The sequence below is a fragment of the Rhamphochromis sp. 'chilingali' genome, assembly GCF_963969265.1.
Source record: "Rhamphochromis sp. 'chilingali' genome assembly, chromosome: 6".
Taxonomy (NCBI): Eukaryota; Metazoa; Chordata; class Actinopteri; order Cichliformes; family Cichlidae; genus Rhamphochromis; species Rhamphochromis sp. 'chilingali'.
Window position 1 is genome coordinate 6,578,527 of NC_137933.1, and position 15,442 is coordinate 6,593,968.

At 42.4% G+C, this 15,442-nt stretch overlaps 2 protein-coding genes across 4 annotated transcripts in view; one reads left to right on the forward strand and one right to left on the reverse strand.

Annotated features, from left to right (window-relative positions):
• The window catches only part of gch1 (GTP cyclohydrolase 1), a 145,306-nt gene that overhangs the window by 23,661 nt on the left and 106,203 nt on the right, over positions 1–15,442 (forward strand). The gene's annotated exons all lie outside the window — the stretch shown is intronic.
• Positions 558–15,442, reverse strand: part of samd4a (sterile alpha motif domain containing 4A) — a 76,510-nt gene continuing 61,625 nt past the window's right edge. For all 3 annotated transcript variants that reach the window (XM_080884699.1, XM_080884700.1, XM_080884698.1), the window contains one exon: positions 558–6,454. In XM_080884699.1, the coding sequence (XP_080740825.1) occupies positions 6,426–6,454 (29 nt within the window). In that variant the 3' untranslated portion in view covers positions 558–6,425. The remainder of the gene's footprint in view (positions 6,455–15,442) is intronic.

The following is a 15,442-nucleotide window of genomic DNA, read 5'->3' on the forward strand; positions in this document are numbered from 1 at the left end:
AAATGTGTGTTTCTCAGTGTCTCACTCCCTCATTCTGACAGCTTTCCAGCCGTCTCCACCTGTCCCCTTTTCCTCCAGGTCCCAGCATCACTGACACAGAGCATAATTACTGAATTGCTTCCAGCTGCCTTGCCAGTTTCGCCGGCGCCACCCCCCCCTCTGCAGCCGAGCTGCAGACCACACCTCCACCACAGACCATATACAGTATGCCATATACAAATGTTTATTTGTATATGGCATACTGCAAATACTGAATTGCTGTACTCTGTTCTTAATGTCACGGTTATCATTTTGGCAACATGTAATGGTCACAGTAATCATATGTGCGAACTGTTGCACTGCCTTTGCACTTATACAGAAAAACTGACATTCTTTTTGGAACATTAGCAAACGGATCAGATTTACTAAGAGAAAATGATGAAGCTTGGGACTCCTGAGATGGTGTGTTTCTGTAGAAGCTGTAGAAGACACTGTGACAAGAGACAGATTCTCTCCCCCCCTCTAAAATTAACCAGCACTTGTACAAAAACACTGGACAACTTGCAGCTTGTTCTTTTTTTTCTTTTCTTTTTTTAATGTATAACAGGGCATGCCAAGTCACAGCATTCTGGTACATCGCAACAGAAGTACAGCAAGACACATTAAAAATACTTGAATGTATCCTAAACCTCTCTCTCACACAAACACACACACAAAACCTCTCTCTCTCTCACTGTCACATAGCCATTCACACGTTTTTTTGTTGTTGTTGAGACCAGAATAATTCTTAACTTCATTCAGCATTAAGAAGTACCTACAGAGTACAGAAACAAGACGAGCGGCCGAGTTCACGTTCACCCTGCGTGCCTCACATTTATTTTAAGAAAGCAGCTTAAATCTAGGAAGCTGCATTAACTTAATAATCAGGTGGAGCAGTCTCCCTCCTCCAATCAAAGTCTATGCATCAGCACTTCAGACTGCAGCTGTGTTTCAAATGAACAGAGCATGTCAGGAGAGAAGAGAGTAGGCTGGCCCAATGTGACCAAATGCATAAAGGAGGAATTCGACCAGGACAAAGGGTTTGCAAGGTGTAATCTAGCAAATAACATCTTATATATATATTGGTAGTCTATGGGATGGATCACTGCATGAGTGAGCATACGCCGTGTTACCACCAGGTGAGGATCCAACACATCAGAACTCATGCCTCAGGTAGCAGGAAGCACCAAGCTCTTCCATTACAGTGAACAGAGTGTCTTTGGTTTTACATAGTTAGTCACAGTGAGACAAATCACTGTGTTATTATGGATATTGTTCTCTGTCCCTTTAAACAAGTAATGATATAATTAAGTGGTGTTAAAACTAGCAGTCAGCTGCAGTTCTACATACACGCGTTACTGAATATCACAGATATGGACAGTGATCAGTGCTGTAGCCAGGTAAAAATCTGATTTTTAACAACCAAAAAGTCCTCAGTGAGTGTCAAATATAAGAGGGTTTTGGGACACAACATAAAACTATATGATTTCGCAAGTTAATCAAGCTAATGTTTGTTTGTTTTTGTTTTTTACCCACCTGTACATGAATATAAGTGGAGCTTAATGTGAACTTTTGACATTTCAGGGCTGCAGTGTGAACGTGACCTCATACACCTGCTGCGCGTTTCATCCTGTATCATTACAGTTTTTAAAGTCCATATAAAACCATTTACATTTGGGCTAAATGTCTCGAGTACAAAAAAAGAAAAAGGCACTGCCATTTGTTACTTTGTTATTCTAAATATGACTTTCCCAGCCTTGTGCATGCAGTTTTAAAATATAAATTACACCCCCCTCAATTTTCTCCATTTCCTTTTTTTTCTTCCTGTATTTCCTTCTTTTTTTTGTCTTTTCGTGTGGTTTTTGTTTTCATTATTAAACATACAATATTCTTTTGTCAAATATATACGTAAGCCTGCAGTCAATACAGGACATCGGCTCTTTGATAAAATAAAACTAAATGAAGTAAAAGGCAAACAATCAAGCGGTAACAATTTGTTACAGAATGGATGCTGCTGAATTTACAAAAAACAACAACAACAACAAACAAACAAAAAAAAAAACAACGTACTAAACTGCAGAATCTATGACAGAAATAAAAGATACAAAAACAGCATACGTGTCTTGACTTAAAAGTACATTAAATGTTTTTGGAATATCAAGGCGTCATCTAGCTGTTAATACTGCAGTGGGCACAGCGCTAGAAGCCTTCCTGGACACCCACAGAGCTGATATGCATGAAGGAAAAGCATTTGGTTTGACGTGAAGAGCCATCATCCCTCACAGGTATGCCCCTCTGTCCTCACACTTGTATTTCTGACCCACAGACGCTGCAAGAAACCACCGCTGAGCAGAAAGTGGAGGCCTGCCATGCTGCTCTGTGCTCAAAATACAATCCGCGCAACTTTGTTAAAAATCACACGAACTTGCTGTCAGTCAGTATTCATATAAATATGGCACTTTTTAAATTCAAAACCATAACTCTGGAAAAAAATAAATGCACAGCGATATAAAAGTACATAAAAATACTGACAAAAAACCCCTTTTAATAATCCCTTTGATTACATGACTGACTGCAGAACTTTTCTCATTATGAACGCATCTCACGTAAAGAAAACAAAAAAACCCCAGCAATGACCATCAAATCCTCACACAGCCTCCTCCTCTGTGCCATAAAGCAAGCCGAACTACTGCACATCCACCAACACGAATACAAACACGCCACTCATTTTCACTCAATGCATGTAACACATAAAAGTAGCACCCCACTCCAAGTATACCATCTTACTGTGCATGTACGTCATCGTTGTTGTTGTGTGCCACAGACAGGAAATGGCCAGAAAGCACTGATGATTGGACTGATACATGGTCGAATGTGGTCTCGGGTTTTTTCATTAGATTTATCCACAGTGAGGAAACTGTAGAGCAATGCCACCTTTGCAAGCGGCATACGCAGAAACTTTGAAGCCTCGCTCTCCCAAACAGAACTCAAAGAAAGACATGGCCTGCAAGGCCATGGGTCCGCAAAGGACCCATCTACCTCCTGATCTCGCACACACTACAACAATCTATGCTAAAAACAACAAACTTTCTAATTGACCATGGATTGGTGTATCTGAAGGACCAGTTCTTGATCTCGGCTTCAAATTAAAAAAACAAAACAAAACAAAACAAAAAAACCCCCAAAACATCTTAACATGACATGACAGATACAAATAATATCGTAGTTCATCAACAGCAAGAAAAACAAAAACAAACAAACAAAAAACAGTCCACAATAACTATGTTAATATTTGAGATGTACTTATGGTCACCAGCCATAACATGTTAATACATATGGTATTTTAAATAATATTACACCCACATGAGCATCACCTCTGCAACAACAAAAAAAAGAAAGGAAAAAAGAATAAATAGTAGTTTCTACTTTAAGTACTGATTCATATGGCAGTGACACTGAAAGAGTCTAAATATGATGACATCCTGATGCTGCCCGTCAGCGAGGGGCACCAACAAACAATGACCACGTCAAAGGTGCGGCATCCACGTGGGGCTGAAACAGGTTTGTGACCCACTCACGCTTTGGTGGAACCTTTGTTCATAAACATGACTCAGGGTGCAAGAGCAAAACACACACTCTTAATCCACACCAAGTAAAATCTGAAGTGTCCATCAGGGTCATAGCAACCAGACTACATGCATACCATCACACACACTTGATCATGTGTGTGTGCACAGATTCAGACTGCAGTGTTGAGCTGCCATCACGAGATCTGAAGCCATGTTCAGCTGGCCAGGATGAGGATGGGCTGCAGAGAGGTACCACATCAGAATTTATGCATGTTTTTGTCTTTATAAAGTCCCACACTCAGAGTGTTTTTAAATTCCATTCTCCCAAACATACCAGTAATTTCTACTTATGTAGTGACCGATATAACTAATGGCAATGGACAACAATTTTAAAAAGCCTGGAAAGTAACCTTAGTAATTAGTTAAACTAATCAAATCAGAAACCAGTCTGAAGATTTCAAATTGCTAGTTGTTATTGGCCAGAAACGGGTCATTCTGATTCTAATGCCATCGTAATCAACAGATTATGTTTCCAAGAAACTTTGAGAAACATTTGAAAAGTGATTTAAAAAAAAGAAAAGAAAGAAGAACTAAAACATGCACAAAGTCTTGTATGGCCACTGAACTGTGTGTGTGGGATACTTCAGATCAGGCGGTATTTCCAACCTTTAGACAGGTCAATGACAGGCATCAGAAGCTTTTTTTTTTGTCTCTGGGTTCATCGTTGCCACCTTTTGTGCTTTGCTTCTCAACATCAGTCTGTCTGTCCAGCAAGGCTGTAATGCTACAGTCGAGAACGAGTGTCCGTCTGCTCGGTTTGATCCGACTCCAAAGCAAAGCATCGTTGCTCGAGCCTTGAACATTTGGATTGTAGTGTCTCACATTATCATATCAAGTGCAGGATACAAAGGAAATATGACAGAATTGCAAGAAACTAATAAACTAAACAATAATAATAATAATAATGATAAACCTCAAAGCTGACCTTTCAGGTTGAGGACTCGCATGCTGGGTTGAAAGCAGCACGGAAAGGAGTTAACCTAACCAGCTTATTTCAATATAAACCTAATCCTTTAAAGTCTAGAGTCCAGGCACAAAACAACTAAGGATAAATATTAAGACACAGAATAACCATGAGATTAGAATAAAAACAAAAATATTTTCATATGATGGAGGCCTGCACTGACAGAACTGACAGAAAGCCAAGATACACAAGCAACCAACCAGCTTTGATATTTGCCCAAATGTTCACCGATGAGTTTTTATTGTTCTGCTGGCATCTTTAGTGCCTGCGTCTCCCTGGACTTCAGCATCTGTCCCGCCATGACTGCAACTGGCCAGCAGGTGGAGGTAAGCACTAATGAGATCTCAGGGAAAACTTCCCTTCATGGATTGACAGTGTTTCATTTCTCCAATGTTGCAATCCTCTCATGAAAAGGAAAAAAGAAAAGAAAAAAAAGATCTGAGTGGAAACTAAATCCGCCTCCCATTGCTTCCGACACCTTCTCCACTCTAAATTTCACAATCTTCCTTTAGTTTTAACATGCAGCTTAAGCATATTCCCCTGCTTTAGAAAAATAACTAACTCCCAGTATCTGAACATGCAGACAGATCCCACTGACTTATTAATCTCCCAATATATATATTTATATGTATAAAAACATACATTTATACAGTACATGCTGTGGATGAACTGATGGTGCCAAATCCACTTCCTGCTACACTCACTTGCACGAACAGACTAAGGGCATGATCAGACGTGACATCATCTTCTTCCGTCGTCTCCAGCTAATCAAAGGTCCTGCCTCTGATGTCTCTCTCCTTTAAACATCCTCTTCCCTTTCTAATATCACTTCAGCTTGGTTCTTTCTTCTACTACTTTCTGTGTCTCTCTCCACATCCCCCTTCTTCCTCGTATCCCTCTCCGTGCTACCTCCATCTCTTTCAAGTTCCCATCTCGTTTTCTCTCCATTAATATTCAGGCCAACATATCTTTGTTGTTGGTTGCTAAAATAAAAATAAGTATGTTGGTTGTAAACTAATGTGATGGCTACTCGTCGGAAGTAAAGCTCGTAGAAAGCCAAGGCTCTACAGAATATATTATGTAAATCATACCTGAAATTCATAAATGTCTCTGTACCCTCTGAAAGTAGCATCATAATGTAAACATTAAATACATACAATAGAAAGAAAAAGGTTTGTTGCCACCCAGTACTGAGCAAGCGGCCTTTTTGAGCTCTCCAAGAAACCGTCCTGGACACGGTGATCCTGCTGAAACCAGTCTGGGAAATCCCAAGCTTCCTTTTTGCATCCCTGTGGCTCTGCTCATCTCATCATGTTTTGGGTCTGAGGTACTGTTATGATCTGAAAGATGCCACAAACTGTGGTCAATGTGCAGGGACCAGACAATGTGGGCAAGAGAGAGTCTCACTGAGCCCTGATCCAAAGCCCAGCATCTCTCTTCTGCTGAGGCTAACTGGACTGCTTCTGGCCTCTCCATGGGAAGGGCAGGGTGGGGGGTGGGAACAAGGGGGAAAGTTTGCACACACTTTCCAGGCCGCGTTCGGTGCTTTCCATTCTCCTCACTCACATACAGGTGACTGTGAGTGTGCTGCCCGAGCAGGAAGCGTGTTTTTCCAGCCCGTTGGACAGTGTGATAGCTTGTGTGAGCGGTTTGATGGTCAGCTCTCTAGTGTATCTTGGATCCCGCCCGGTCCTTTGGTTGAGCTCTACCATTGGCTACAGGGAGAGGGAACGAAAGGGCTGGTGACCTCAAGGTGATTGTGAGAGAGCTCCCCAAACCTGCGCCGTCCTGCTGCTCTCACTCAGGTCCTCAGCTCATATTGTTGATGTGCGATCTGCACCATCTAAACAGGAACAGCAGAGAGAAGAAGAGGCATCACAGTTTAAGTCAGCAATTACGTTATTAACCCTGATAGAGTGATTGTGGAATCAAATGTGCAAATGAAGGCAGTCATGACTCCTCAGGCCCCCACCACTACCATTTCCTGTTCCCGGTTTATCACCAAAGTTTGCCAAGATAAACTTCAGCTTATGAATTGGACACAAAACGAAACATGAGAAAATTAAATATTAACTTTCTGCTTGCAGCTAGCTGCCCCTCCTTCAGCATGATTCTGCTGGAGGTTTCTTCCTGTTGAAATGAAGATTTGCTTCCCATTGTTACCAGGTGTTTGCTCATGGGAGGTCGGTTGATGGTTGGTTTTGTTCTGTGTTAGTGTAGGGTAGAGCAGGGCGATATGACCAAAAATATTTATCACGATATACCAATCCAATTTTATTTATAAAGCACTTTAAAATACCCAGCACAGGAACAAAGTGCTGTACAGAAAATAAGTTAAAACAATAGAATAACAGAATACAGCAAAATAAATAAATAAAACACATAATACATAAAACTAAAACAGCCATATACATTTGAAAATTTTCGATAACGATATAACTGACGATATAATTGACACTAGACAAAATACTTTACGACTCCACAAATTTATTAGTGAGAAAAAAAACAAAAACAAATCACAAAAAGAAAAATCTACGTATTTTCACTTAAACAAGCAGCTGTTTATGTGCATTAAAGTTATATAAAAATGTAACAGTGCAAATTCCTTGCTGACAGTTTAACCAAAAGGCATTTCCAGTGGAAACTGGCCGACATCCTCAGCATAACTATGTATAATATCCACAAAACTCAAAAGAGGTTACACACACAATACGGTAATATTATGTTGAAGCACAGTACGTATCACTCCGCGAGGCTCCTGCCTACGATAGCCTTAGTGCTCCCACAGTCCATCAAGCGGTGCGGCTTCGTAGCTTAGCAAAGTCGTACTAAAACATTTGACAGATTTTCAAGCGCCATGTACCACATAAAATCGTTTCAAGGTCAGTAAGCACAACGAGAATTCATACATAAGGCACACGGGATTATAAGGGGCACTGTCGACTTTCAGAAAAATCAAAGGATTGATTTTAAGTGTGCCGTATTTTCCAAACAACACGGTAATAACGACAGCCCGCTAGCATGCTCTACCAAAAATAGTGCTTTGTTGTATATCTGACAGACGAATGCTAAACCAGTGCCACACCACTGAAGTTGCAGCATTTTTACAAACCAATTCTGATTCATCCGTTTCATTCAACATTCCGCTTTCGCCCTTCTCATTCTCCGTCGGCGAAATGCTTTTTCCGCCATGTGCGTATGAAAACAAAGGCACTGCGCATGCGTGTTTTACCCATATTCTATCGCGTTATTTCATTTTCTTAGTGTTGCCCAATATTATACCGGTATTACCATGAACGGTATGATATGGCCCAGCCCCAGTGTAGGGTCTTTGCAATATAAAGTAACTGGAGATGAAGCTGATTTGAACAACAGAGAGCCTGATGGGGTTTAGGAGCTGTTACGTTCCAATTTGTTTCTAACCCTGAAGTACAAAACACAAAACTAAATAATAAAAGAGGAAACACAATATTTGAGAAAACATGACCTTACATTAATAAGGAACCATTAGGGCAACTTTCTTCTTTGTGATTGGACAGAAGTATCTTGTGACGGGCTGATGTAATTTCATTGTACTTGTCTCAGTTGTCTTCCTGCATAAAATTTAAAGTGAGTGTGAAAGGCAGGGTTCATACGCCTTTTTCAGGGTCAAATTCAAGCACTTTTTAAGCACTTTCAAGGTCCCTTTTCAAGCTTTTCCAGCACACCCCCCACACGCAATGCATGCTTCAATTCGCATCACCTCAGTAAGACCATGTGAAAAGACACCTTTGCTCCCCTTCTGTTAAGACATAGAAAAACACACCGCACAAAAATACTGCAAAAGGAAACCGTTGCCTTATATACATAGTGTATAAACTCAAAACGCACATTTCACTTAAAAATTAAGATGTGAAAATGTGAACAAATCAACTTGTTAGAGATATTCTTCTCCTGTTGAAAAAAAGTCTTCTCATCAGATATTGATGCTTCTTAAAATAGGAGACAGATGTTTGTTTTTTAAGTGAATTCCCAATAAAACTGTTTTATTGCTAACTACATTGCTGTCTGTATTAATGCTGAAGTCCTAAATGATCACCTTTAAAGTGTTTGTGCTAATAACATGTCAGACAGGCATGGAGAACAGCACTGACTGTAGGGCTGGGCGATATGACCCAAAATTCATATCTCGATATTTTTTAGCTGGATGGCGATATAAGATATATATCTCGATTTTTTTTTTAAGCCATAAAGTAAGAACAAAAAGAGAGTTCTTAGTCAAAGCTGTGTCCCAGATGTCACACAGGCACTTTTATTAACATACAGCACAGATGTACATGAAAAATTACTCAAAATTAAATTATGAGCATTCATTAAATAATAATGCTCCATAAATAAAAGAAAACAAGGTTGTTTTTGTGCTAAACAAAGAGCTCACAATTGTGCAGTCAAAATGTAAACTAAAAGACGCTGAGCGTAATAACAAAGACAGACAGATTTCACAGCTGCTCTGTTCCCAAGTTTTACTGTGTGACTGATAGCCTGGAATTTGAAATCCGCGTCATAACCACGTCTCTTACAGGTGCCATTTATGGTCCTTATCCACACACAATACGGTAATATTACGTTGATGCACAGTACGTATCACTCCGCGAAGCTCCTCGGTAGCCGTAATGCGCCGACAATCTATCAAGCGGTGCAGCTCCGTAGCTTACCAAAGTCGTACTCAAACATTTTTGACAGATTGCTGAGCGCCGTGTACCACATAAAATCAGTTCGCGGCCATCAAGCACAACCAGAATTCATACATAAGGCGCGCTATCAACTTTTGAGAGAATGAAAGGATTTTAGGGTTAGTGCTGTTAGCTCGTTAGCATGTTTAGCTCGTTAGCACGTTGACGCCGTCCAGCCCCACGCATGGGGCGATGCGCAGTAACTCGTTAACGGAGATTTGCCGTGTCCGTCTTGTCGCTGCCTGCATGTGAAGCGATGGGGGAGGAGGGGGAGTTGTCTTCAGTGAAGGCGAGGCGGAGTAACGTTGCGTAGAGACAAAAGTGGACGAAAGAGAGGCAAACTTGCGGCTCCACAACTATAATTATAACGTAACATAGACTATATCGATATAAAGGATATTGTCACATCTTATATCTCGTATAAAAATATATCGATATGTTTTAAAAACTCGATATATCGCCCAGCTCTAACTGACTGTTTAAGTAGTTTAATGTGCAGGTGCTGACCATAAACACATTTTGAATGAAAGCCGGGGAACTTTGGTAGCACAGAAACAAGTGGCTATTCTTTGTGACCATATGGCTCGGTCCCTCATATTACCATTATTTCACCCAAACGCACCAAGTTAATACTTAAAAAAGCTGCAGAAATACATAGAAATATAAACAGTACTTGGTGACAACTTTGCTTTTAGCCTTTAACCCTCTGGGGTCCAGGGTGTAATTGGCCGTTGTTGACTACTTTTGATTTGGCCTCTATATTTCACCTTTAAAAACTGTTTATCTTGCCAATCTGTTATTTACTCATTTTGACAAACTGTATCAGCACAATTTATCTAAATTCAGACAAAATTTAAAATACGAGTAGAAAGTGATATTTTTGACTGTAGAAACCACAAGCATATTTAAGGAATCATTTTCATAACTTAAAATACAAATAGAAATTGTACATTTTTTAAAAATATGCACAAGTTTTGCAAACAACAAAGTTATATGGTACTATTTACCTAAAAATGCAGCCAAGGCTCAGACGTTTTTTATATAACCATTTAAAACTATTTACAGAACAATCAGGTGCTCTGCATCAAATAAGAAAGCACACAAATTATTTATGCCACTCCAAAAAATAGTTTGTGTCCACTATAACACAGATGAGAACAGCACAGGGATAAACCTGCAGGTCTGACAGCAGGTGTGTCACTCAGCGTTTACACTGCAACCTGCCTTTGGTGGCTTTTTTGCAGCAACTGTGACGATCACTAGTAGAACTGACACACAAAACAAAACAACAGCTACACAAGACAACACACTAACTTGAGACTCCAAACACGGTAAACGTCACAAATCTCTCACGTATCAAAACTCTCTCTCTCTCGCTCTCTCTCTCCTAAAACTTCCCCCTCTTCCCAAACAACCAAATGCCACATGTTGCCATATCATTTTTGATTGGTTGACATGGTACATTTTTCCGCAAATAGGGAAGGAGTGTTTTTTCTTTGTCTTTTTTCACTCACAAGCAAAGCGTTTGCTAGCGCTCTCCTTAGAAAACGCCATTTTTACAGTTTCTTCCCGAAGTAAACGCCACTGTGTTATTCAGAAAAAAACCTGAAAAAAAAAACCCCCATCGGTTTTACGTGGCCTATCAGCACAATTTTAAAACTGGTATATAGTTTGAAGTCCGCACGTTCAACCTAAGTTGAAATGGAGACTCTGGGTCCGTCGACCCCAGAGGGTTAATTAGAAAGCCTTAAGTTAGCTAGTTATGTATCAGGCTAGTGTTTAAAGCTTTCACTTGAGTAAATTAGCTAACATTACTTAGCAGTGATATGTGTTAAGTTCACAGCATATTCCATAATAGCGCTGCCATACTGCATCACACTCAGTGCATTTCAATCATCTCTCCAGCGAGTTTGATAGCTAATAATAATAATCATAATTTTAAAAAATAACACGTGTAACGTACGTATACTGGAAAATTATTTACTCACCTATCATGCGACTGGAGAGCGCAAACTGCCATTGTTGTTTTTCATCAACACTCATTAAAACAGCAACCTACAGGTATGTTAGCGCACTCATCCTGTCCGAGGGAGGGTTGGGGTCACACGTTGAAACAGACAGAGGCGCAAGGCAGCCCAGGGGTGGGGGGAATTTTGCTTTTACATTTTGCGACTCATTTTATTTCTCTATCTGATAAGAAAACTTTTCAATCAGATAGTTATTTATTGTGAATGAAATATAGTTACATTTTCAAGCACTTTTAAGCACCACATCTGAAATTCAAGCACTTTTCAAACCTTGAAAAGACGACATTAAAATTCAAGTATTTTCAAGGATTTCAAGCACCCATACGAACCCTGGATAGCGTAGTGGTTAGACTACACGCCTTTGGAACAGAGGATCGCAAGTTCAATTCCTGCCTGGGGCGTCTGTATCCAGTAAGGGTCCTAAGGCTAGACCCCCTATGCTAAGCAAGCCTACCGCAGACATGAGCGAGACAGATAAATATGAAGGCATGCCGGCTCGGACGTCGCCCGGATCAACAAGGTCCGCGTCAGGTGTTGAGGAACCAGGGCACCCTGACGAAAAGTGGGCTACTGGAACAAGAAGGCATCGGTGGGCAAGAGACGAAAACAGGGCGTTGTTGGAATGCTACTACACAAGTAACCCCGGCGGAAGGGGCTACATGAATAGGATGAGGGACCTATGGATTCTTCGATACCCAACATCCACAATGACGGCGAAACAACTAGTAGCTCAGTGTTCCAACATTCGAAAGAAGGGACTGCTCTCACAGCTAGAGATTGACGAGGTACAACACAAATGCTACGGCAAGGAGGAGTCAGGACGCCAGGTCAGGGGGGCGATATCATCACCCCCACCCGAGATTGGGTACATAGCCCCAAGTGCGATAGGAGAAGGATCGTTGAGTGTGAGAGGAACTGACCTGAAAAATAGGATCATGGCCAAGCTTGAAACCTGGATCCCCCGTAGCCGGTTACCAAGATTACGTGAAGTACCCTCAGAAGGTCTGCTAGATGATGTTAATGCAGCACTACGGGCAATACCTACAACCACGATTACCGACACTAACAAGCTGATCTACAATACGGCAGCAGTGATCAGTGAGATGCTTGGCTACAAGTTGAACAGCGACAAGGGGCAGTACCCTCCATGGAGAAGGAGGCTAGAGGGCAAGATCAAAGTAGCACGGAGGGAGGTTAGCCAACTAACGGAGTTGCAGAAAGGTAAGACAAATAAGGTGCCTAAGAAATACAGCAAGCTGTCCATACCTGAGGCCTTGGAAACTGCCAAGCAAAGACTCACAGCCTTGGCCAGCCGCTTGAGGAGGTACACCAGAGAGATAGAAGGCAGGAGAATAAACCAGCTGTTCTCCACAGAACCAGCAAAGGTGTACTCTCAGTGGCAAGGGAACAATAAGAGAACAGCACCACCAAGGCTGGAGACGGAGCAATACTGGAAGAGCATATGGGAGAAGGATGCAACCCATAACGGCAATGCTCAGTGGCTAGAGGATCTGAGGGCAGACCACAGCGACCTCCCTGAACAGGGTCCAGTAACCATCACAGTGGCAGATATCCAAGAAAGGGTCTCCAGTATGAAGAGTTGGACAGCACCAGGGCCCGACATGGTTCACGCCTACTGGCTGAAGAAGCTGACTGCACTCCACGAGCGTCTGGCAGCACAAATGAACCAGCTGCTAGTTAACGAGAGACACCCGGAATGGCTAACCGAAGGTCGGACGGTCCTGATCCCCAAGGACCCCAAGAAGGGACCGGTCCCCTCCAACTACCGACCAATAACCTGCCTCAGTACTACATGGAAGCTCCTGTCAGGCATCATATCGGCTAAGATGAACAGGCACATGGGTCAATACATGAGCGGGACACAGAAAGGAATTGGCAAGAATACCAGTGGCGCAAAACACCAGCTACTGGTAGACAGAACAATCAGCCGAGACTGCAAGACCAGACTGACCAACCTGTGCACTGCCTGGATTGATTACAAGAAGGCCTATGACTCAATGCCCCACAGCTGGATACTGGAATGCCTAGAATTGTACAAGATCAATGGGACCCTAAGAGCCTTCATCAGGAACTCAATGGGGATGTGGCGTACAACACTAGAGGCCAACTCCAAGCCCATAGCACAAGTCACCATCAAGTGCGGGATCTACCAAGGAGATGCTCTGTCCCCACTGCTGTTCTGCATAGGCCTGAACCCCCTCAGTGAGATCATTAACAAGACTGGCTACGGATACCGACTATGGAACGGAGCAGTTGTCAGCCACCTCCTGTACATGGATGACATCAAGCTGTATGCCAAGAGTGAACGAGACATCGATTCACTGATCCACACTACCAGGCTATACAGCAATGACATTGGAATGTCGTTCGGACTGGAGAAGTGTAGTCGGATGGTAACAAAGAGAGGGAAGGTAGTCAGAACTGAGGGGATTGAACTACCAGAAGGCAACATTGCAGACATAGAGGACAGTTACAAGTACTTGGGGATCCCGCAGGCGAATGGGAACCATGAAGAGGCCGCTAGAAAAGCTGCAACCACCAAGTACCTGCAGAGGGTCAGGCAAGTCCTGAGGAGTCAGCTGAATGGTAAGAACAAGATCCGGGCCATCAACACGTACGCCCTACCCGTGATCAGGTACCCTGCTGGGGTAATAGGCTGGCCAAAGGAGGAGATAGAAGCCACTGACATAAAGACAAGAAAGCTCCTTACTATGCATGGAGGGTTTCACCCCAAGTCCAGCACCCTGAGGCTGTACGCTAAGCGGAAGGAAGGGGGCCGGGGACTGGTGAGTGTCAGCACCACAGTCCAGGATGAGACAACGAACATCCAAGAATACATTGGGAAGATGGCCACAACTGACCGAGTGCTCAGTGAATACCTCAGGCAGCAGAAACCCAAGAAAGAGGAGGGAGACGAGGAACCATCATGGAAGGACAGGCCCCTGCACGGTATGTACCACCGGCAGATAGAGGAGGTGGCTGATATCCAGAAATCCTACCAGTGGCTGGACAAAGCTGGACTGAAAGACAGCACAGAGGCACTAATCATGGCAGCACAAGAACAAGCTCTGAGCACAAGATCCATAGAGGCTGGGGTCTATCACACCAGGCAAGACCCCAGGTGCAGGCTGTGTAAAGATGCCCCAGAGACAATCCAGCACATAACAGCAGGGTGCAAGATGCTAGCAGGCAAGGCATACATGGAACGCCATAACCAAGTGGCCGGCATAGTGTACAGGAACATCTGTGCCGAGTATAACCTGGAAGTCCCGAGGTCAAAATGGGAGATGCCCCCAAGGGTGGTGGAGAATGACCGAGCTAAGATCCTGTGGGACTTCCAGATACAGACGGACAAAATGGTGGTGGCTAACCAACCGGACATAGTGGTGGTAGACAAACAGAAGAAGACGGCCGTAGTGATCGATGTAGCGGTTCCGAATGACAGCAATATCAGGAAGAAGGAACACGAGAAGCTGGAGAAATACCAAGGGCTCAGAGAAGAGCTCGAGAGGATGTGGAGGGTGAAGGTAACGGTGGTCCCCGTGGTAATCGGAGCACTACGTGCGGTGACTCCCAAGCTAGGCGAGTGGCTCCAGCAGATCCCGGGAATAACATCGGAGATCTCTGTCCAGAAGAGCGCAGTCCTGGGAACAGCTAAGATACTGCGCAGGACCCTCAAGCTCCCAGGCCTCTGGTAGAGGACCCGAGCTTGAAGGATAAACCGCCCGCAGGGGCGTGCTGGGTGTTGTGTTTTTTTTTTATTTATTTATTTATTTATTTTTTATATATATATATATATATATATATATATATATATATATATATATATATATATATATATATATATTTTTTTTATTTATTTATTTATTTACTTATTTATTTATTTACATTTCATATATTTATATATTTCATTCTCTAGACCAGTTCACACAAGTCTACAGAATTCTAGAGAATTTATTTCTCTATCATTTCTGAACGTGACACCATAGAAATCAGTACAATCAAACCACGCTAGCTATAAACACATAGCTATGCCCCTCCATCCTGTTAATCCCTCTACTAAATTAAAAA